The sequence below is a fragment of the Zeus faber genome (genome assembly GCF_960531495.2).
Source record: "Zeus faber genome assembly, chromosome: 2".
NCBI classification, from domain to species: domain Eukaryota; kingdom Metazoa; phylum Chordata; class Actinopteri; order Zeiformes; family Zeidae; genus Zeus; species Zeus faber.
In genome coordinates this window covers 41,072,453-41,094,801 of record NC_137189.1, presented here as the reverse complement: position 1 = coordinate 41,094,801, position 22,349 = coordinate 41,072,453, and the positions used below count along the sequence as shown (strand labels likewise).

The 22,349-nt window shown below is 44.1% G+C and overlaps 1 protein-coding gene across 1 annotated transcript; it reads right to left on the bottom strand.

Annotated features, from left to right (window-relative positions):
- Positions 1-10,160: 10,160 nt before the first annotated feature.
- On the bottom strand, positions 10,161-19,325 carry ackr3b (atypical chemokine receptor 3b). Its single transcript, XM_080024041.1, has 2 exons — positions 19,196-19,325; positions 10,161-12,337 (listed from the first exon to the last, which is right to left on the bottom strand). The coding sequence occupies exon 2, from the start codon at positions 12,250-12,252 to the stop codon at positions 11,146-11,148; it is 1,107 nt and encodes a 368-aa protein (XP_079880167.1). The 5' UTR covers positions 12,253-12,337; positions 19,196-19,325; the 3' UTR covers positions 10,161-11,145.
- Between the last annotated feature and the right edge of the window lie 3,024 nt (positions 19,326-22,349).

Genomic DNA, 22,349 nt, shown 5'->3' with positions numbered 1-22,349 from the left:
GGGGCGGATGTGGCTGCACTTCAGCATCGCTTCTCTGATTTTTTTGCTCCTCCCTGCCAGGCCCGGCGTCCCGCATGCCCACCATAGGGAGAGGACCCTGGGGGTGAAGTTGTGCTCTTGGCCATATTGCCTGCTTGAACATAAACACAACATAAACTCAAGATCAGGGTGAGCGCGGTGTCAAAGGTCAACGCCTACCCGACGCCCTGGGTCGATGAACTTCTCGTCCAGTAAGGTACGGCTCGTTTTTCACGGCACTGGATTTAAGGAAGGGCTACTGGCAGATTCCCTTGTCTCAGGAGTCCAAGAAAAAGTCGGCTTTCTCATCTCTGTTCGGGCTTTACCACTTTCGTACACTTTCGTTCAGGTTGTTCAGTGCCCCAGCCACCTTTCAGAGACTCAGGGACCGCGCAGCACTGATTGGTCTGATCCGGGGCAGGGAGCTGAATTAATGTTTGTCTGTGTTGCAGAGGGGTTCGGCGCACGGGCTGGTCTTTTTGTTAAACATTTTAAAATAAAACTCTCGGCAAGTTGGCAACCCAGAAGCCAGAGAGAATCTGTCTCCTTCCCTAAACCCCTGCAAGTGGGCAGAGACTCTCACAGTATGTTTTTAAAAAACATGCTAGTTAATGTGCAAGTTAACTACAGTATATTTATCTGTGTGTGCGTCCACATGTGTTTTTATAACCCCAATACATATCAACAGATGTCGTTAGCTTTGGATGTATGCCTGTACAGAGGCATTAAATACAAAGAAAATTAATGAAAATGTGAGCTCTCTTCTAAATCTCCCTCAACCAGGTGCGTTGGATCATTTGAAGGGGGCAAGTAAAACATATTTCTTGGTAATAAGCCTTTAGGGCTTTCACGGGGATCAGCAGACCAAAACGGGAGAATCTGCCCTGGGAGAAAAGAAAAGTACACCTTCACAACTGCATGGTGGAATTTCTTTCTCGCTCTTATGCTTCTTTCACGCAAGTCTGCATCCATCAAGATGCTAATTTCCGCTCTGGCTGACAGATAATAGTGACGATCATCCCCAAACGGCGCATTGAGTGACTCATTTCTAATTATTTGATACAACAAACATCCTGCAGCACTTTAGCAGCTTTAAGTTTCCACAGCCGCGCTGCTGGACGTCTCGGGCCCTTTATTTTTCCACACTTCTCCAGCTGTGAGGAATTGCAGGCGATAGGGGAATGCTCGCGTGATTAGAAGCAGCCATTCATAAATAAATCTGCCACAAAGGCGTTCAACGAAGCGTATGCCAAACCGCGGGCCCTGCCTTTGTCGGCGAGATGTGTTGGCTGGGACGAGGCATGTGGGCAGGAACGTGCTTTGTTTGCTAACACCGATGCATGCACATATAACCAACTCATCCATCATACTAAAACAGCCGCCTTTTAAAAGCGGCAAATGAAGTGGACTGAAGACACTTCCATTAGTTTAACCTTCCAGGCCTTGCGTTGAACCATTAACAAGGAGAAGGCCTTAGTGCTTAGTTAGCGCGGTTTAAAGCGGAGCATAAACACAAGACGAACATCTGGCCCCGGTCAATGAAAGGCTCCGAGGGCCACGTAACCCTGGAGACGTTTGGTCTGGGCCCCACATCTACAGGTTGAACCAGACAGCGGTCCAGGGGTCTTTGGAATGCGCTGAGTCCGCACATATATTTTTGGAGGTTACATTTATTGATGATATTTTAAAGTATTTTCTTTCTTTTCTTTTTTTTTTTAGAAATTTTCAGATTTGGGGTAAAAGACAAGCCTCGGTGTCCTTAAATGTTGTCCATTTTCATTCTTATTTTTTTACCCCAAAAGGTATATAATTCATTTTGAAGGTCAAAATTTTGTGCGCCTCCATAATTAAGATGATTTCTAGCAGGAAGTCTTCCAACAAAAAGCTCCCAAAGAAATGAAGGAAATTTGTAAACACTGATTATTATCAGGCTCCTAACGACGTGCAGAAGTCCTTCACAAGCTAGAACGGGAGTTTCTTGGCTAGGAAAGCTTGTTTTTTTGCTTCTACAGCGAGGGCACCATGTATCTGTTACATACCAGCTTTGTTTCTTGGAAGATGTCTTCAATCAGGCACTTGGAATGGAGCCTCTCTGCACGGCTTTCAGGCACCGCAGAATGAATTGTGAAGCGACCGTGATGGTGCTACTGAAGCTGTACCAAGAAAAATGTGTTGTATGGATTCTGGCCCTTGTCCATTCAGCGATTGTTTGTACAGCTTAAATGTGTATAGTTTACTGTTTATAGCATAGGAATACTGTCTATACTGTATGGTAGTATAATAATAATAATAATAATAATAATAATAATAATAATTAATTAATAAAGTGCAATTAAAGGAGAAGTGCAATACAATGAAAAAGTGCATAAACATACAATGAATAAAATTACAGGTAAAACGGATAAAAAGATATATAAAAATACATACAAATAAATTTCAGACACGTACGTTTGGACAGGCACAATTGTAATCTGAAAAGTTGCCTGTTTGATATCAGCTGATAGAGAATCTCCAGAGAATACCCAATATTTTTATGGCTGCTTTTTATGATTGAGAGGACAGTAAATCATGTCCCAGCAGCCTTATCTATGCTGCCACGAGAGATTCCCCACAAGGATAAACAAAGCGGAATCCAATATGTACAAACTCAAGAATGTAGAGAAGACATTTATCTTTGTGGGCTGTATGTTTTGGTCTTTGCATGGCGTACCTTCCAGGGGCGAGTCAGAAACTCTATCTTCAGCTTTGCAGAGGTGCGTACGACGCCTGGGAGTGCAGCAGGTCAGGTGTTGGATGTCTTGAGTATGTTGTTAAACTCTAATGACCGTTGTACTGCTGAAAGGCGCCCATTTTGACACTTGTAATTTATGGCTCTAACCCACCTCTTATCTGCCTCTGTGAAGCCTCAGTCATTTTGTCTTATTCTCTACAACCAATTGCAGCACGGCAAACAAACATACAAAAAAAAAATGCCGTTCAAACAAAATAATTAAAACTTTGATTAATATATGCAAAAACAAAACTGCCACAACAGAGTTTTACAGAGACTTATTTAGAAACCTCAAAAAGTCTCGACTGGGATTGATAGATTTTACGTGATTCCAGCCAGGCCGTGAAATTAAAACAAAGCAAATCCAGGCCACGGAATACAAAAATATATATATACAATGCTCGAAGGTACTGGCATTGCAGTTTCTAGGAATAGGAACAAACGGTGACCACAACCGCCTGCTTTCACAGCTACCACGTGTGACAGTGTAAAAAAGACCATTAGAGGTGCCATTTCACTCTACCCTTACACACCTGTTAAGGGCCAACACGTTCTCATCACCCTGAACCGAATCAGCGGTGAATGGGTAGAGTTTGTGCTAAAAATGTCGGGACGTGGAGTATGAGAGGAGGTTTGGAACCACTAGTTGCAAAGGTTTATTTAAAGTGACAATGAGTTCTATTTTTCTTTTGAGCAAATTAACCACAATATACCGTTGGGGGTCTGTAAATGTTGGTGATCAAGCCCAGTCAGGCCACCGTTACCTCGATGGCTGCTGAGATTTCTAGCTCTCCAAACAGTCAGCCAGACAGGGCTTGAACTGGTTAGGAGGAAACGCCCCTCACCCTAAGACCTGAATCTCAAAACAGTGTAATTTTAGGTTGCACAAGCATGGACGGACATTCAGCCACAAAATACCCCTACTGCTACAGAGGCTAAGAAGCTTGGTCGAGAAGGAGCATCAGGTTTGGAGACGTTGGTGCAGCTTCAATGGCTTCCTTTAGGGGGCACTATTTGTCGCTAATTGTCCACTGATACTGATTGCCCCTTTAATAAGAACAAGCGTCCTTATAGGATAAATACACAAGGTGCATGGGACCAAGACGAGAACCAGGGTGTGTGTGTGGGAAGTGGGATAAAAAATATTAACTATTTTAATATCTATACTTCATACACATTTTACTATTAAATTATGTGACAGGGTCATTATTATCTTCATCCTTTGTTCATGTTCTTCAACTTTTGGTCTTATTAATGGAAGATGTGTGCGTGTTTTTTTTTTTAAATCAATCAATGTGATTTGGGATTCCAGGGTAAATCTTAAAAAGAATGGAGGGGATCTTCAGTATGCACAATGACTCGGCATCATCCTATGTGGAGAGTTAGTAAGTAAGTAAGTTTGGAAAAAAGTATGGTAAAGTATATGAGCATCCAAAACTTCAACTATATTGTGTAGTCTCTTGGTGTAAACTCCTTAATTTAAATACATCTGTTTTGCCATCTTGGGTTGAAATTCACTTTCAGGCAAGTTCTTCAGATAAGACATTAAGTACATATTTGACTTCTGCAGTGGCGTGGGGCAAGGTAGCATCGAGGTTGTAGTTCATTTCCATTGGGCATCACTGACGCTCACTCAAACACATACGTTTAAACAGCCTTCATGTGGTCGCGTCGCAGTCTTATCTGGAAGCTCCCGGGCCGCCGGCGACACGTTGGCGACGCATTGTTGCCTTTTAAGCCTGAATACAGTCCACCAGGAGATAGTAGATAGCACGGCCAGACCATTGTTCTCTGTTCCCAGAGCGCCGACGGTCTCCTTCCGGGGCCGCTGCTTGGACTTGAAGACTCAAGGTTTTTCGCAATGTCCCCTTGGCCTGTGATAAGAGTCATAATTATCTGAAATTAGGGCTCAGAGAGTACAGCCAGGTTACTTCTACGATGCTCTTGGGGACGCACGGTTGAGGGGGCAAGCGGTACAGCGCAGGAGATACCGTCAACACTCAGGGTTTATTGAGATAAACTTGGAAACCTTTAATGTTGTACCTCAAACCGATCCACAAATGTCATCCTCTTTGTAAAAAAACAAACCAAAACTTTTCTTCGGCCCTGACAGCTCTGACTCTCCTTGGGAGTGATGAGCGATGGGGGGCGTGAGGACGGGGGCTTTGACTGTGCCATTGTGCGCTGCGTTATGACATCATTTGAATGTGAATGAGGGACCTGCGTCCGCACTCTGAGGGGCCGAGCCTTCCTTTTGTGGGGCTCACACTCGCTTACAAGAGTGTGTGTGTCAGTATGCTGTTGCCCTCGGCGTGTTATGGTGTGTGTATGCGTGTTTACACATACATCTGAGCGTGACTCTATATCTGTGTACCTGTAGAGGTATTTGCAAGTTGGAATGAGTGTGTGTGTGTGTGTGTGTGTGTGTGTGTGTGTGTGTGTGTGTGTGTGTGTGTGTGTGTGTGTGTGTGTGTGTGTGTGTGTGTGTGTGTGTGTGTGTGTGTGTGTGTGTGATAATACCCCTCAGCCCTCACTGAATACAGTTCTTCCAGGACTCTGAGCTTCCCTTTGAACTCTTCGTTCTCCTCTTAACCGAGGGGCCGTGGCCCTGTCTCTCACCGAGGGGCCCCGGCCCCGGTGCCGCCCCCCCCCGCCGGCCCCTTGGGGCCGCTCTCCTGCCTCCTCATTGCGCACGACATGGTAACTTCTGCCTCTGCAGTGCGACGGGAGATGAGAGAAGACTCTTTTTGAGGAGAGGTGAGATTGGGGGCCTCATGGCTTGTCATCACCGTGAGGCCCCCCCGGCCATTACGACCCCCCTCCCCTCCCAAATAAAAAGTCTTCTCTAGTCACTAACACGTTCAATGGCACTGAGACACAATTGTACTGCCGACCCAAAGGGTGATTTAAATATTACATAATGTTGGACAATTACTTCGATGTTTTAATTTCCTTTAAGCTTATGTTACCTTATAGCGTGTGTGCTTTAAAGTCAGTTCATCTATTGTTTGGTCCTTCATTCCCTGATTAACTATTGTGTGTAGATGGGAGTTTTTGGCAGTATCTTACCTGCCATGGTGTTTTTTAAATGAGCAGATTAATGGGAAATTGTGCGTAATGTAATTTGGAGGTTGTTGTTTTTATAGGAGGTGTATTGTTCCAGCACCGGTCGCAAAATTAATTTCCATGAAAACAGACAATAAAGTACAATGTTATCTTATCTTATAAGAAATACTGTGCGTACATTCTATTATTTTACTCTTAAAGGGGGGAGTTGTTCAAAGAGCATGCCTGCAATATAATCCTGTTTTTTAGGGTTTAAAATTTCACTTCTCAGAACGTTCTCTCCAGCTCAAAATTGACTTTCCAGTATATTTTAAAGCTTCTTTTATCTTCTCTGGGGTAGGTGTTAATTATGGACCCAACCCCCACGATAAATTAATTTGAGCGGTGCATTCTATTCCGATGGGGTCTCATTACGAGCCCTGAAAAGTTTTTTGTTTTTTTCAGGGGTCAGAGTTTTTTTTTTTTTTTTTAATTAGCACGCAGATATCGACGCTTCCAGGGCTTTGCCGCATTCCTTTTGTAGTTCCAACATCAATCAGCTTAGCAGTTGGTTATTATCGTACCAAAGGTTAAGTCGTGAGTTGGCGACTCATTTATTTTCCTCCCTTCCTCCTCTAAACAACCGGTTTTCACACAGCGGCAGAGTCGGCCGCCTCGACTCAGCCCGCGCCAAAGCAAACTCCCTCCAGATACACACTGTCATCTGTGACCCCGAAAACCCAGCAGAGTTGAAGTTAATGTTCAGCTCAAATGCCGCGGAACAATTTGTTGATGTCTGTGTTGATGTCCGCTTATTTTTTATCTCCTGTGATAGTGATGTGTTTAAGCGCGGTCACACCGCCGCGCACATGTAGCTCACATGCAGCTATTTTTACATGAAGTAAAGTCATCCGTGGTCTTCATGAAAGTAGCATAAAAATTACATATGCAAAGACGAGTGTGACAGTGGTCTTTTTAAAGGGTGTAGGCAGTCACATGCACATAAAACAGTAAGTGCATGTACAGCACATGGACTCATACAGCAGCACACATTCGCATGAGGGCCATAGATGCACATATACAACAAACACGCACACATCACACACACACACACACACACACACACACACAGACACACACATTCTGCTTGGCTATTGCTTCTTCAGCCTGGGCGGACCAAAGACGCAGTGAAAGCCTATTTGTTCTTCAGCATGGCTTCAGTCGCGCCGAGGCCCTTTCCATTCAGGAACAAAGCACTCCCACGATCCCTCCATTCAGCGCGCGCGCGCACGCACACACTCTCACACACACTCTCACACACACTCGCACACACTCTCTCACACACACACACACACACACACACACACACACACACACACACACACACACACACGCACAGGAGAGCAAGACGCTGCCCTTAGACCTCTCAGCGTGGACCCCATTGACGCTACGATGGGAATGGAAGATCCGAGAGAATGGCACCAGTATTGGTCTGCTCTGATCACCCTGAACGGTCCAAGTCTGAGTTGGATCCGACTGGTACTCCGTATCTGTTCAGGGACACAGTACCAGTCGTGAAAAAGTGGTATCAGTCCATAACCAACTTGAATGGTAAGATTTGAAACGTGTGCCTTTATTGTAGGTGCACCATACATACATACATATGATGTTTTATTGTACATGGCCCCTATGGAATCTGGCAGAATGCGTGAGCTTGTGCTTTCATCGCAGTCGTCCCATGTCGGGTTGCCTGGACCGGCCCCGGATCAACAGGCAGCGTTCCACGGCCGCTGCTCCGGGCCCCGGCTGGGAGTGAAGACAAGTCCGAACAGGAGCCGTGACATACTGGCGGCTACTATCTGTATCGCGTCCCACAAATCAATCACTCTGTTTTGGATCCAAATGCCAAGGAACAGCTGAGGTTATTTTATGTTTTTCCATTCTGCGGGGCGTATTTCACACCGATATGATGGATGATAACGCGAAGCCCCGGGCTATCGCAGGAGAGAAGGTTGAGGCTGCACCGTACCAGATTCTGAATCTCTAATCATGTGTTTGGAGCCGGGGGATGGAGGCGATCAACAACTCACATGTAGTTGAGCAACTATTCTTTCTTTATGAGCATTGTTCAGTGATTCTGCTCATACGTCCAAGAGGTTCTTTGGAGTCCGCGTGGTGTTATTCTTCCTTTTCGAGGTGCCTGTGAAGTTGTCGAACAATAAATACGATTTTCAAGTGAATCTTCTCAAATTCGTTCATCTCTAGAAACACTTTGAACGCAACCTGAATGTTTTACCTCACTCACACATCATGTAGTGTTGACAGACTTAGACAAATCCAAGGCTCAATGTGGACAGTGTCTATAATTGTATTCTATGGGGATTACATTTATTGATGATATTTGAAAGTATTTTCATATTTTAAAGACAATGGCATCTTAAGAATGTTCAGATTTTGGGTAAAAGAGTGTACAAAACAGTTTTTAAATTATATTCTATTTATTTTTATTTATTTTATCTATTTCTATGTATTTATTTTTCTATTTATTATTATTATTTTATTGCATTTTATTTAAGTCTTGCTTTGACTATTGAATGAATTTGACTTAGCCCTCATTACGAGACGTTATATGCAAACTGCTCCATCTCACCTCACTCAGGTCCAGGCCAGGGGTTCTCAAAGTTTTCGGCTGGCGACCGCCTAAAAAAAAGTCGAAAAGTCTCGCGACCCTGTCATTCAGACTCGCCGATGTTCGATCCAACAACAGCATAGTTAAGTACACGTACAATGCTCCGTGGAGTTGGCACCCCATGTGATTAGAATTTGAATAAAATTATCGCTGCGTTTGTGCTGATTTGTAACAGAAAATAATTTTTTTTGTGCCGCTATGGTTTTTCCGATATAATTAACATTATATTTCAGGAGCTGTGATGTAACTTCCTACCCCATCATCGTCCATCGTCCAAAAATAGTCTTGTTTGTTTGTGCTTAGGAACGACTAAACGTCTTGATGTGTGCCGCGCAGTGAGTCGGCGCAGCAGAAGCTTTTCTTTCTTTTCTTTTTTTGGTGCAGGGACACGCTCTGCACACGCACGCACACACACACACACACACACACACACACACAGCTGTCTCTTTCTCTCAGTCTCTCTTACAGAAACTTAAGCCTAATGAAAAGTTATTCATTGGGCATCTACTGAATAATTAAACTGAGAGAATTATCTCCAAACAATTAATTTTGTTTTCGAAAAATTACAAAAACATTTTTTTAACACATTTCACTTTTTCGTGCATGTTCAGAAAATCCTCGGGCGACGCCCAGAAAACATTTGGCAACCCCCCGGGGGGTTGGGAGGTTACTAGGATGTCATCTTTGGGTGAACATTTGGATTATTTGGGTGGGCAACAACAAAAACGTTGCATTTCCCTAATAGTAGTATGTATGTAATGAGTGACTGAGAAAGTCTCCCCGTTACAGGGCTTTTTCTTTTTTCTTCATTTAATTCATCGACAACGTTGACAATAAAAACACAGTTTTTGTCTGTTTTGTTTGGTGGAACTGTTTTCGTGGAGTGATTTCCAGTGATCAGAGCGGAGATCGCTTTGATCGCCAACTTTATATTTGAGTCAGAGTTTTCTCACAAAGGTTAAAAATACAGGAGAAATATTTAAGCGGGAGGACAGCAGGAGAGAAGGGCAAACTATGGGAGAATCCCACGGGAGTGTTGAGAGGCATTTTTAATTGAATGGGAAGATGATTCCTCTGGGTGGGCAAGGCTTATCTCTGGGCGGGCAATGCCCACTCAAGCCCCCCCTGTAGATACGTCCCTGGTCGGGATCCATAGTTTGAGAACCCCTGGTCTAGGCCACAGATTTTTAAATGTTCTTAGAAGAGACATTTCAGCTGCACCAGTTGTACTGTTTACTCTCTTTCTTTTTTCATTTTGATACAATTTTGCTGATTGACGTTTTAAGTTTTGAATCAAAAATGTAATACAGAAGTCGTTAGATCAGATTAGATAATTTCATTTGATTATAGGGCGGCATTTTATCCCCCTCTGAACAGTTTATCCTCCCTGACCTCTGAACCCCTCTGCGAAGGGTTCAGAGGTCAGTCATTGAAGCATTGAAAGTGCTGGCTCCACATGGACACCTGGGCTTAGTCTATGTCTGGAGGAACGATTGGCTGCTTTCCAAGCGGCATTCTATTTAGGATGCCAAGTTAATATGTGAGCAATTTTTGTACGTCCCAACCCTTGTATGGTCAAAGAAAAGCCATCGCTCTTTTACGACAAAAAACACAACCCCACTTCCTCCATTTCTTCAGCATATTTAATTTTTTTAAGCAGGAACGAAGAGTACTACAGTGTAAATAACACAAAGATAAGTTCAACACGTACATGTAATACCTTTGTATTTTGTTATAAAACGCATCAGACGTCATAAGATTATACTTGAATTTCTTTACAACATAAAATACTCCTTCATCAAATCAGCTCTTTCAAAACAATCGCAGCATAGTTCTTCATGCCACATCACACTTGTAAATCACAGCACTTAACAAGCAAATACTAACAATACATATATTCACAGAATATAGAATATTAACAAAGTTTGAAGGGGATATAGTCCTTCAATTAATTTACAAAGCACCAAGTTGCGTTTTGAGTAGTTTGCAATCAACTTGGCTTCGACTGGTTCAGTACAAAAGTCCTAACGTCAAGTCCAATAAACTTTGGTTGGTGCTGAGATTATGAAATGCAGCTTAAATAGCAGGTTATAGTTTTGTCCCTCGGTGAAAGATATTCAATGTGATATCATTGTCTTCCCGAGGGACGTCCGATGCTGAATGCGGTTTGGGTTATCTCTGTTTAGCCCTGCATCAGAGAGGAACTTTTTACCCCCAAGAAATGTACACAGTGAACGACTGTAAGAAGCGACTAAGTCCGGCCTGTTTGTTACTGAAGCCAGGGTGCGGTGGAGTTGTGTTGCTATTTCCAAAACTGAAAAGGGAATAAGATAAACATGGATTTAGGGCAAAGCTTCAGCCAAGCGTGTGCGTGTGTGTGTGTGTGTGTGTGTGTGTGTGTGTGTGTCTGTTTTTGGGTGGTTTTCTGTTTATGTCCACATGTGTTTATAGTGTTCCTCATTGTGTTTGCATGTCTGTTTGGGTGACTGTGTCTTTAGATTTGTTGAAGTGCTTTAAAAAAAAAAAAGGTGATGCACCCTTTAGTACTTTGTCTCTCAGAGCTCAGAAAGACTTTGGTAGAGATTTGAAGTTTTATATTTCTTCTTAACGGTTGAACTTAATTTTACGGGATACTGTTCTCCACACCGACTGCGGAATACTCGGTCTCCGATGCATGCGAGGCGTCGATGAGCTTGGCCAGACCCGTCTTGGTGGAGTACTTGAAGATGAAGGCCTTCATGAGGTCGTAGCGGTAGTTCCGGTTGATGAAGTTGTACAGCACGGGGTTGATGCAGCAGTGCACGAGCGAGAGGCACTGTGTCAGGTGAAGAGCCACGTACAAGAAGTTCTCCAGCCTGCAGCTGAAGGGCAGCGCGTTGAGCAAGGAGAGCGTGTCCAGCAGCAGTGCCCCGTGGTACGGCAACCAGCACACCAGGAAGACCACGATGTATGTCAGGATGATCTTGCGGCTGATGCGCCGTTCGTGGTCGGACCCCGGAGGGATGGCCCCGGCCAGGAGAAGGTAGAAGACCGCGATGACGGGGAAAGGAATGGCGAAGCCCAGCACGATGAAGCTCAGCTGGATCCCCACCATCCAGTCCCGGGGACTCTCGGCAGGGTAGACGGGCCGGCAAAGGGTGCTGTCGGAGTGGGTGGATTTAACCTCCTGGAGGAAGTAGGTGTCGGGGATGGCGGCAGCCAGTGCCAGGAGCCACACCAGGATGCAGATCACCCTCCGGACTACCTTCTTCCTGCGGCTGTTGGAGGCGTCGCCGAACAGTGCCACGGACAGGTAGCGGTCCACGCTCATGCAGGTGAGGAAGAAGATGCTGCTGAAGAGGTTGACACTGAAGACCAGATGGGTGATCTTGCAGATGGCCTCCCCGAATGGCCAGTGACCTTGCTGTAGGAGGGAGCTGATCCAGACGGGGAGCGTAGCCACCACGCACAGGTCGGCCACGGCCAGGTTGAGGATGTACAGGTGGGTCTCGTAGCGGTTCCGCTCAGAGCGCACGTTGACCCACACCACCACGGCATTAGCCGCGAGGCCCACCAGGAAGATGAAGATGTAGAGGACAGATAGGGTGTAGAGGAAGGTGCTGTGGTTGAATCCCGCCTGGCACACGAAGGTCTCCACGTGGGATACGTTGTGGTGGTGCTCCGCCGCTGTGAAGTTCAGCTCCTCCCACATCTCCATCAGCTCTGTCAGATCGTTGGCGTTCAGACTCATGGTGCAGTTGACTGTCGAGTGGGTCAGAGGTCACGTTGAAAGGAGGTCCGCTCTGAGAGGTCGTCTGGTGATGTTGCCTTTCAACCTACAAGACAAAAAAAAACAGCTGAAGGCCAGTGTGGGCCCATAATGTGTTCAGCAGGAATGGGATGAGGTTCTGTCTAATGTACAGTAGCAAGAGCAAGGTGGAAGTTATCTGAGAGTTGTTAAAAATAAATCAAATCAATGAGTCAATAGCTGCCATTTCCACGGTGATGTCGGTGAGGTAATGGTCGGTTTATCAGCTTCATGGTTACCACAAGCAAAACCACAGCAAAGGTGGAACTGCAAGCATGAATGTAACTTGGAACAAGAGTCAACGTGTTTTAGAACGCTTGGCTGAAATGACCCCGTTACTCCGGCCACCACACCAGCGTTGATAAGATTAATTGATGCTCTTCTGAAATGTTAAACCGAGTAGCTGCAGATATTGGGTTCTGTGGCACCTACCCACCCTTGACTCAAAGTCACATAATAAACTTCAATTATCACGGTCCATTCATGTTGTGCTAAGAGGTCACCTCTTTGACCAGGCACAAACAGAGGCACCGTGATCCCTTTCTTCTCGGGGGCTGTTTGAAGCAGCCGTCATCTTTATTGGAGCGAAAACTGGCCTTCTAAGGCCGCGAGGAACCACACAACAGCATGCCTTGTGTGTAGAAAGAGACATTGTGATGCTTTCTAAACTGACCCGGCCAAACCCCTGAGGGCCACGGGCTCACCGAGACGGTTTCACGACTCTGTGAGGAGGCTGCATTTTTGGAATGTGTGACAGAGGAGAGGAAGACCGTCTATCCAAGTGTGTCAGGGGTAGAGATCCAGACGGAGGAATCGTAACTGTGTGAATGTGAATTGAGTCTTTTCATCTGCAGCTGTTCATTTGGGTTTTAAAGGACTGTGTGTGGTTGTGTGAGGTCGCCAGTCACGAGGGGTGAAAAGTCCACCGAGTGACCAGAATAGCCCCTTCATGATAATGTGACCGCTTCGCTTTGAAGTGACAGTCCTGCATCGCATGGCGAAGGACAAGGGGGTCAGGACGGAGCCGGAGCTCCAGTCATAATACTTTGACAGACATTGTTTTAACAACATTCTATTCAAGACCCAATGAAGGTTAGAGTCGGATCTGCTACAGTTGAATGTGGAGCCTCAAGAGTTTAATATCATCCACTCTCCGATCTGCCACTGCTTAGTAGTAAACCTACTTGGAAATGACCCAATAATCCATAACATGATGTCATCAGTAATATACATTTTATTACCATGACAACATCGATTGCTTTGTGTTCCGTTGAGGATTACGCAGAGTTCAACTTATGGCCTAAAAAATGATGTTAACGTCAGTATAATTTATGTCCAGATGTGAGGGTTTAAATTTGCTATGGGCGCCGTGTAGTGCTTTACGTACCAACATGCGAGTAATTCAATGTGAGTTTATTTTATGTAAGAGAGAGAACAGGATCTTTGTAATGTCAAATGAATGTACGCTCACGTTTCCTTGAAAGGAAATACCTAGAAAAATAATTTATAAAAACATACTCAACCTACACAAATTTCACTCAAGGGCTTGATGAGACATTTTGTTTCAAGAGTTGTTGAACCCATTGAATTGCGTGTTGCATCATTGCAATGCAGCCTACGGTCGTTGCACAGCACAAACTATAGGAGCCAAGACTTAAGACTCAAGATAATATCAAGCCAAGCTGATGTTCTCCCAAGACCGTTCGAAGACTGATTTGGACCCTTAAGACAAGAGATCGCCCTGTGATGAATTAAAATTTGTCTGGGACAGGAGACTGGGTGGGGCGCGACTGGAAAGTCCTTTGGTGTGCGCTAGGCATTAGGCAAGGTCTGCCGGCTCCACAGCCTCCAAACACAGTGATTGACAAGCGGTTGTTTAAAGTGTTACACTTTGGGTCTCAGATGACAGGAAACAGTCATTCACACAGACACCGACTGAAAAGAAGACCCACCAGCCTCAGGACTAAAAATCCCCACAGAAAACATTTCATGAGAGAATGTGTCCATCGCCACCAACAATCGCACATCTGAATCCTGGCCCCATTCATGAATTCTCCGTAAAACCCTCGTACCGGGGTCTCCATATCACACATACATTCACAATCGCACACTAACTTAACTCATGTGCACTTTTCAGGCAAACAACGCACGCACTATGTTTTGTTGTTTGGTTTTGTAATCCCTATGCTGCTCATCATTGTTTTGTCAATCCCTCTTGTTTATGTGTAATCAATTTGCAAAATGCAAAACGATAAGTCTAAGTATACATGTGGTGCTGGGTCTTCCGCTCAGCAACATTAATCTATTGCAAAACCAACTTGGCAAACAAACGGTGCGTTCCGTTTGAACAATCCAACGACGCCGAGCCAACTGTGATAACAAGCAAGACAACGGGCCAAAAGCGTAGCAGCCAACCCTCCCAAAGCCTGTCCCATGATGGAGACGTGCAAAGCGCCCCAGCTGCTTTAAACGCGACCCTTTGCCCGTGACACGCAATGTGCGCTAGGATACATCGCACAACCCCGATCGGCTCCTCGAATATTTTTCGAGCGAGGCGACTGCGCCAGCTTTCAACCATCAAAGACAAGGAGCAACTGGTGTTTATGTGCACTCGGAATGAGCCAGATGTTTACTCCGCTAACAAAGTTAGCTAGGTAGCCTTAAAAGCATTGTAGGTAATGTGAGCAGAGGGACAGCTGTAGAGAAGCAGCCCTTAAATCACCAGCAGATGATAAACAAAAGGCAGCGAGACAGTCACGCGGGGGGGGGGGGGGTGGCGGCTAAATGGAAACAAAAGAGACTTTGCTCGGTTTTTACGACTTCGAATGCAACCTTTCCATTGGTGCCAAGCGAGAAAATACAGCGTAAAATGTAGGATATATAGAATAACGCCGGAGTGACAGGACAGAACAGAACTTAAAAAGGACCCGATCGGTGTCCAATTGAGTTTTAGCCCGTTTACTGGTCAGCACACACATTTTGCCTTGCTCACATTATTCAATTTCTTTTCGTATTTTCTCGATTTTTGGGTTAGAAAAAAATTAATTTGAAATGGCAGAAGCGCCATTGCATTAACACGGAATTAACAAATACAAAATACACCAAAATTGAGTAACTTTGACAAAAATATGCGTCACCGTATTTTCTAGCGCTATACCCGTTAGGGAGGTTTCTCGCAACATTGCTGGAAATTTCCAAAGCCGAAAAATAAGAGACAATATTAGAAATCGGTTTGTTTGGTATCGTTAGCGCATGATTAAGAAGGAATAACCCATTTTCTGGGATATGGTGGCGTCAATCTGAGGCTCCCGGTTGAAAACAAGCGAGGCGAGCGGCCATCCTCAGCGTCCTCTGATGTGAGGGGGCAGGGTGGAGGGCCAGGGAGGATGAAGGGTCGTTTGAGACGCCCCGGCTGAAGCAGGTGTCATAAAATCAAAACACGCATCGTTAGCAGTCGCCGAGTCTCTTTCTCCAGCGTTTTTACGACGGCGGGGCTCTTCAGAAGAGCAATGTTCTCACGGACACACTTAAAAACGCACTCATTTTGTGCCGGGTCAGAAGAGAACAGGGCACCGGGCATGCCTGTTTGCGCTAAATATAGTGAAAACATAACAAATAGACTTGGGATTTGGGTTTACTGGCACATAACATCAGAACTACCTGGAAAAATGTTAATAAAAAAAAACAACTAAAAACACGCAGGATAAAAAACAGAATAGAAAACAAAAACCTGCACTTGCTGCTTTTTCTTCGACCCTGGATATTCTCTGGCTTGAGAACCAGGTTAAATGCGAGGGCTGAGCGATTTGGGGAAATTACTGTAATTGCGAATTATTTTAGATCAATATTGCGATTGCGATTTAGTATGCCATTATTTTTTTAAGGTTCCTTATCTTCTGTATTATTTGCTAAACACAAGCAATAAATCATTCTATAGCAGCGGTACATCAGCCTCTCCCAGCTCAGGAGCCACATGAACAAAAAAATATTTTCGCAAGAGCCAAATTTCCGAAACATCCCTTTCCTCCATCAAACCCTTATGGATTCTAAAATAAGGCTACTCGTAATATCTTATTAAGGAATGAAAAGCATGATGTATGCAATAATTAAAATGTGTTACTATTACCATTACCATATTATTATTACCATGATAACGGATGGTCCGGTGATAAGTTGCGGCTCCAGGTTATTACTTATATACGGTGATAATACGATTAGACAGGAATAATTAATAATAAAATGGCCAGTGGAAACCAGGTGATCAGCCATTGATCACTCAGTTAACATATCATTGATCACTACCAGGGAACAGATCTCTATAGATGCATTCCCTAGCGAAGCCGTTGTTCAGTTAAGTCAGGAAATTCAGCTTTGAATACTGCAGACCATGTCTCAGACAAAATCTATTGAAATACTATTTATAATTGTTTTATTTAATTTAAAAAAAAACTTTAAAGGGCCACAATTGTGTAACATTATAAAAAAAACACTTTTTTAAATTTTATTTAATCGCACACTTCGAAATATGTATGTCCAAATATGTACTTTTTTTTCTTCATTTTGAAAGGATGGTCATCGGACCTTTTGAAACTCTTGAGTGATCAATGCAGCATCGCCCGATGCTGCATTGATCACTCAAATATCAGCCTAGATATATGCGCAGGTTTTGCTCCGGTGAAAATGTCTGCAGCGAACTTAAGAAACAGCACAAACATTTGTGACAAGTGCACCTTTTCATAAATCACGGGCCTAATTTGACCAATTAGGGGCCCCCAAGTCACTTGTAAATGGCCGGTGTTTACATTGCTGGCACATGCCTCCCCCCCAACCCCACCCCCCTTCACCTGATCCGTGGCCCCCGGGGGTCAAACAGGAGCGGCGGTGTCTGTTTTCTGTGGACACTGGTCCACCACCACACCACCCTGTGGTCCATACCTCACACAGTCCAACACAACACACACAAGGGACGCTGCAGAGTAAAAAAAAAAAATCACAGCAAAGCACAGCTCATCTTTTTTTATTGATCGTTTCGCTCGCATTGATCGCTAAGAAATCTTCACCGACCGTCTTCTCACCCCATTTGCAGTTAAGCTTGCTTGATCGAAGTCCTATATATATAGATTCGCTTTCCTTTCCGCGCCGCAAGGCCTGATGCCGAGTCGGAGGCATTGTTTTTCGCTGACAAATACCCGTCGTTCTCCTTGGAGGATATCTGTTATCAGTCTAGACCGCGTTCGGCCCCTTTGCCCCGAGGAGCTTTTCTGCCCGAAAGCTCAGCTGGTTTCGAAACGTAAGCGTTGTGGAAATCTCGCAAATGATTACCGTTGCAGACGTGTGTGTTTTACTTTTAACAAAAAAAAACCAAAAACAACTGCATTGACGTGTTGCAGACATTTCATCCGGCGCCATGTCCTCATACGAAACGTTCTTTACATTCAAGGTTCGGGGGGGGGGGGCTTTTAACCGCAGTGCTCCCCACCTCCTGAAAAAGCTGGACCCCCCGTTGTATATCTGCTTTGGACAAATCACAACAGAATTATCTCGGACACTTGGCTTTCAGCAGGCAGTATTGGGTTCATGCGAACCACTCACTCACCCCTGTGGGTAAACTCGATGTCCAGATGTCAATTATATCAGAAAAATATGCCTTCCCCTCCCAAACTGAGGATGTTACAACCCAGTCCCCACCTCTTCCCCCTGCTCTCCAAACCCCCTTCGGTTTGCCCCTGGTGATTAGAGTTATGTCCAGTTATCCGCCGGTCACAGCCGCAGCATCGTGGCACTGAGGCTCTGCCTTTCGCATTCCTTCCCAATTCCAGTAATTCCGTGACTTTCAGTCTTATTCCTGCATGACACATCGACATGACAATGGCATTGATTTTTTAGTGGAGAATCCTACTTCGGAAATGACGTTTGTGGAAAAAACTGCTGGATGTCTGAGCTCTTTTTTTTTTGTTTCTCATTCCTATTACACATTATTTCCAGCTGTTTCTTTTAAATACTTTTTAGATGGTGGGTAATTGTCTGGTCTGTTTCTCTTTTCTCACTTGTTTTTTTAAAACATCCTCCTCGGATAAACCCTTTGCATCGGTCCCTTTCTGCTTCCCTCCCTCTTCTCATTCATTAGAGACCTCCACCCCTCCACTCCACCCCATTCTCTGTCTCTCTCTCTCTCTCTCTCTCTCTCGCTCTCCAATCACTTGGTGCCTTTCTGCGTTTTGTTTTCCATTCTGCAGAGCCAATCATTTATTTTCTCTCTCATCCATTACTCAATATTTTTTCTCCATCTATAAATTTTTTTTTGGGGGGTTGGTTCCCTATCTGGAGAACATCTGGAGAAATTTCAGTTCTCGTCATTACATCACAACAGCTGTTTCTTTTTCTCCAACATGCAATTTCACACAATTTTTTTTTTTTTTTTAACTTAATACCAAAAAAAAAACGTAAACCCTTCAGTAGCTGTCCCACTTAAAGGGATTTAAAGCACTTCGACACCATCTCAACAGAAAGAAGAGGAGCTGTATCTAAATCCCGCGGTAATAAAGAGTCATAAACGTCCCTCGAGATATGACTCGACAACTTAATCCATCTGTCCGGAGCGTAGGCTTAAATCGGATTCATGCAAATGCCCGGTAGCTCACATACAGTGTTATCTCCGTTTCCCCCATTCGATGTTAACTCGTCTTCCGATAAGACGCCGTCAATCCCCCCCCCCAAAAAAAACCCCCACCAAACCCGTGAAGCCTCACACAGCGGTGCCTTTCCAACGGAGGCGCCTTCGCGTCTCTCTGACCCGTCGGGATGCGCTTGCGAAACTTTTTATTTTTATTTTTTTACTTATTGATTGAATAAGGGGAAAAAAAAATAAAATAGAAGTTGAACTCACTTGCGAAATGGCTATCCGCGTGTGAACCTCTGCGTCGATTAGGGTTTTACCGGAGACTTCGCGGAGTGTCCGGAGTATCCCAAACACGCGTCGAAGGCGGGGAGCGGTGGGAGTCGCCGAAACCTGCGGCTGGGGTGCGAGACTGGCGAACCCGCTCCGCCGCACTTGTTATTATAGGGAGAGGAGCAACGCCCCCCCCCGAAGCCGGGGGGCCGTGATTTATGGCGGTTTCAGCTTCTGGATTTCCATTTCCATTCTCCTCCTATACGGGATATGGAAGCAGACAATAGACTACTAGTTTGAATTATGTCTGACGTTCAGCCCCCTCGCAGATGGATGTGTCGAAAATGGACTGGACGGCATATTGTGGAGTTGGTTGAGGCTTTTTGTTCACCATCTGCGCTTTTATTTAGTGGATTTTGGACGGGTTTTATTATATATATATATATATATATATAGAGTATTATTTTATTATATTATCTTTTATTTTATATAAATTATATTTCGAATTCCTTTTTTATTGGTCTTAATATATAGAGTAGAAAATAGATAGAGTATACAACATCTACCAATAACAATATCTTACCAATCTACCAACTCGATTTGAAACGTCATATAATTTTGTAAATACATGATATGTATTATATTTTACATTGTGTTAATATTCTGTATTAGATTTGTATTTTATTTTGTGTCGTCCCCCCCCACCCCCCCACATGGGATTGTGATAACCATAACATTACAATCGTAAGTCAATTCGAGATAGAAAATAGAAAAATAAAAATAAAACGACAAGGAATCCAAATTAAAAAAAACAAAAAAGAAAAACTCAAAATGTTTGCGGTGGGTGAGGCCTTAACAACCAAGCGTTGAGTTGTTCCATCACTTTTTCACTATCATTCCAAACGTGTCCAGGGACCCGAATTGTGCGTGACGGGATCTTGCCAAGTTTTTTTTGTTTGTTTTCTTTTTTTTTTTAATTCCTGCAAGACTGTAGGAGTCCGACGCGAGCGAGCACCTGTGCAAATGCATTCCAGTCATAAATCATCGCTCGTACGTAGGAGACGCTGCGGAAAAACAAAACAAAACAAAACAAAAAAAAAAAAAAACCAAAAAAAATCAGATTCAGCCTGAGCGGAGGAGCGCTCTACCCGCAGCGCGCATGCGTGACAGCGCGGCGGTCGAGCGAGGGCTGAAGTTGCTCGTCAGGGCGTCAAGTGGAGCAGGTGTGTACGACACGTCCTCACTTTGTCCCTCTATTTGTTTAAAAAAAAAAAAAAACACGTTTGTTTCACGGTTATTTTGCTAGTTGAAGTACAGCGTCGTTGTTGTTGTTTGTTTGTGTCGTTTAACCAAGTTGTGTCAAGAGTTCTGGGCGGTATTTCTGTTTGGAGGGTCCCCCGAGGAGTGTTCCATCCCATTGAATGTCTTGAAACGCCGGGTTCGGTTTGCTGGTGCTCACCCCTAAATTATTTGTCCGGCGTCACGCTAGCGCGTAGGGTGTCGTCTGCTTCGGAACAGCCCCTCTGATCCTCCGTTATTCCTGCTTTTTTTTCTTTTTCTTTAAAGTCTGAAGCAGAGTAGTCCACTGTGTTTCTGTTCCCATGGCAACAGACAGCCCTGCCTTCGTAGCGTGCACCCATTCGAAAGGGATTGGTCATCCGCCTCCTTTCCAGTGCATGATATTCGAATTTCCCCCGATGCCGCTTCTCCGGCAGCTGCAGTTACACGCTTTAGATTTTGCGCCCAGATGCAGGCTGTGGCTGATCTGATTACTTGCTTTTTCTTTCTTTTATTTTCTTCCCCTCGCACAACTGTTCGCGGTTCACGCCTGATGGACGCATCCTTATGTCACCCCTCAACAAGGAAATCCGACTGTTTTAGTTGAAGAGTTTTTCCTGTTTTTTTTTTTTTTTAAACGTAATACACCAGTTGAAAAACTGTAATCCTATCATTTCTCTGAAGTCGGGCTTGGATTTGTCCCCAAAATGGAGCGGTATGTTTACAGAAGGCAAACTACTGTATCTGTAAAGCGGGAGGCGTTGTGGGAGGCGTTCCCCCTTTACCATTTTAACCCATGTGTTATGTTGGACAGATTTGACCCCAAGTTAGGTGTTCATCACTAAAAGGCTGGTTAACATACGTGTTTCAGCCTGAGGCTGCCAGGTGACTTCACCTAATTTGGGGTCATGAACTCTTGTACAGAATATTGACATCTTGATGTTTTCGTTGGTCTATAAGCACTTTGCACCTCATTTTGATGCTTCGACACGTTTTGAGCACAGAGGAGAATAGGCCTTTATGAACTGCAGCTAGTATAAATAAGTCTCTCTCTCTCGACAATCCCCATTTATTTGAACTAAAGGTACTAAATATATTTGATCTTTAAAAAGCTTACCAACGCCTCATCGACATAACATGGGACAGGCGCAGATCTATGTTGTGGGCTGTCATAAAAATGTCCCAGTCGCGCAGAAGCAATTGTCAGAAGAGAAACATGAGCAGAAGATTCTGTCAATGAAGCCCTCACTCTAGTCTTAGACAAGGATAGAGAAAGTGTCTGAAATTGACGACACTATTGAACATAATTTGCAGTACAATAAATCATCCTCTGATGAAGAAGAAAATACACAGGTTGAAAGAGAGGCGATGCTAATGGAATGAAATATCTTGTCAAGTATTGTTTGAAATAATTACTTTTTGAAGAGGTAAAATATGCATATCTCACAATTTTGAGGTGACTTTTAAAGCAACAGCCATTTCTGGTGGAAAGAGTATTCATTGGTTAAACATTGACCCATAATACCAGGGTTAAAGGAATTGAATGAGCTTTATCGGGAAATGAGCCTAAATATTACCGAATACATAGCCAAAATGCGTTGATGTTATATCTTATTGCCAATTGTTGCCAAACATTCTCCTTCATTGTGGTTTGTGCTGCTTTTTAAGCACCTCAGCTGACAAGAGAAGTCAGATAAGGTAACACTTACTTCTGCTACTACTACTTACTTCAGCTGTTACAGCAGCAGAAGTTGACAGAACTTTCGAGCAGAAAGATGAATGTACAATAAAACTGACATTAAATATAAACCTTTAAACAATAATTAAAATGTTAGCAATAAGCCTATACACCAAAAACCCACAAAACTATGTT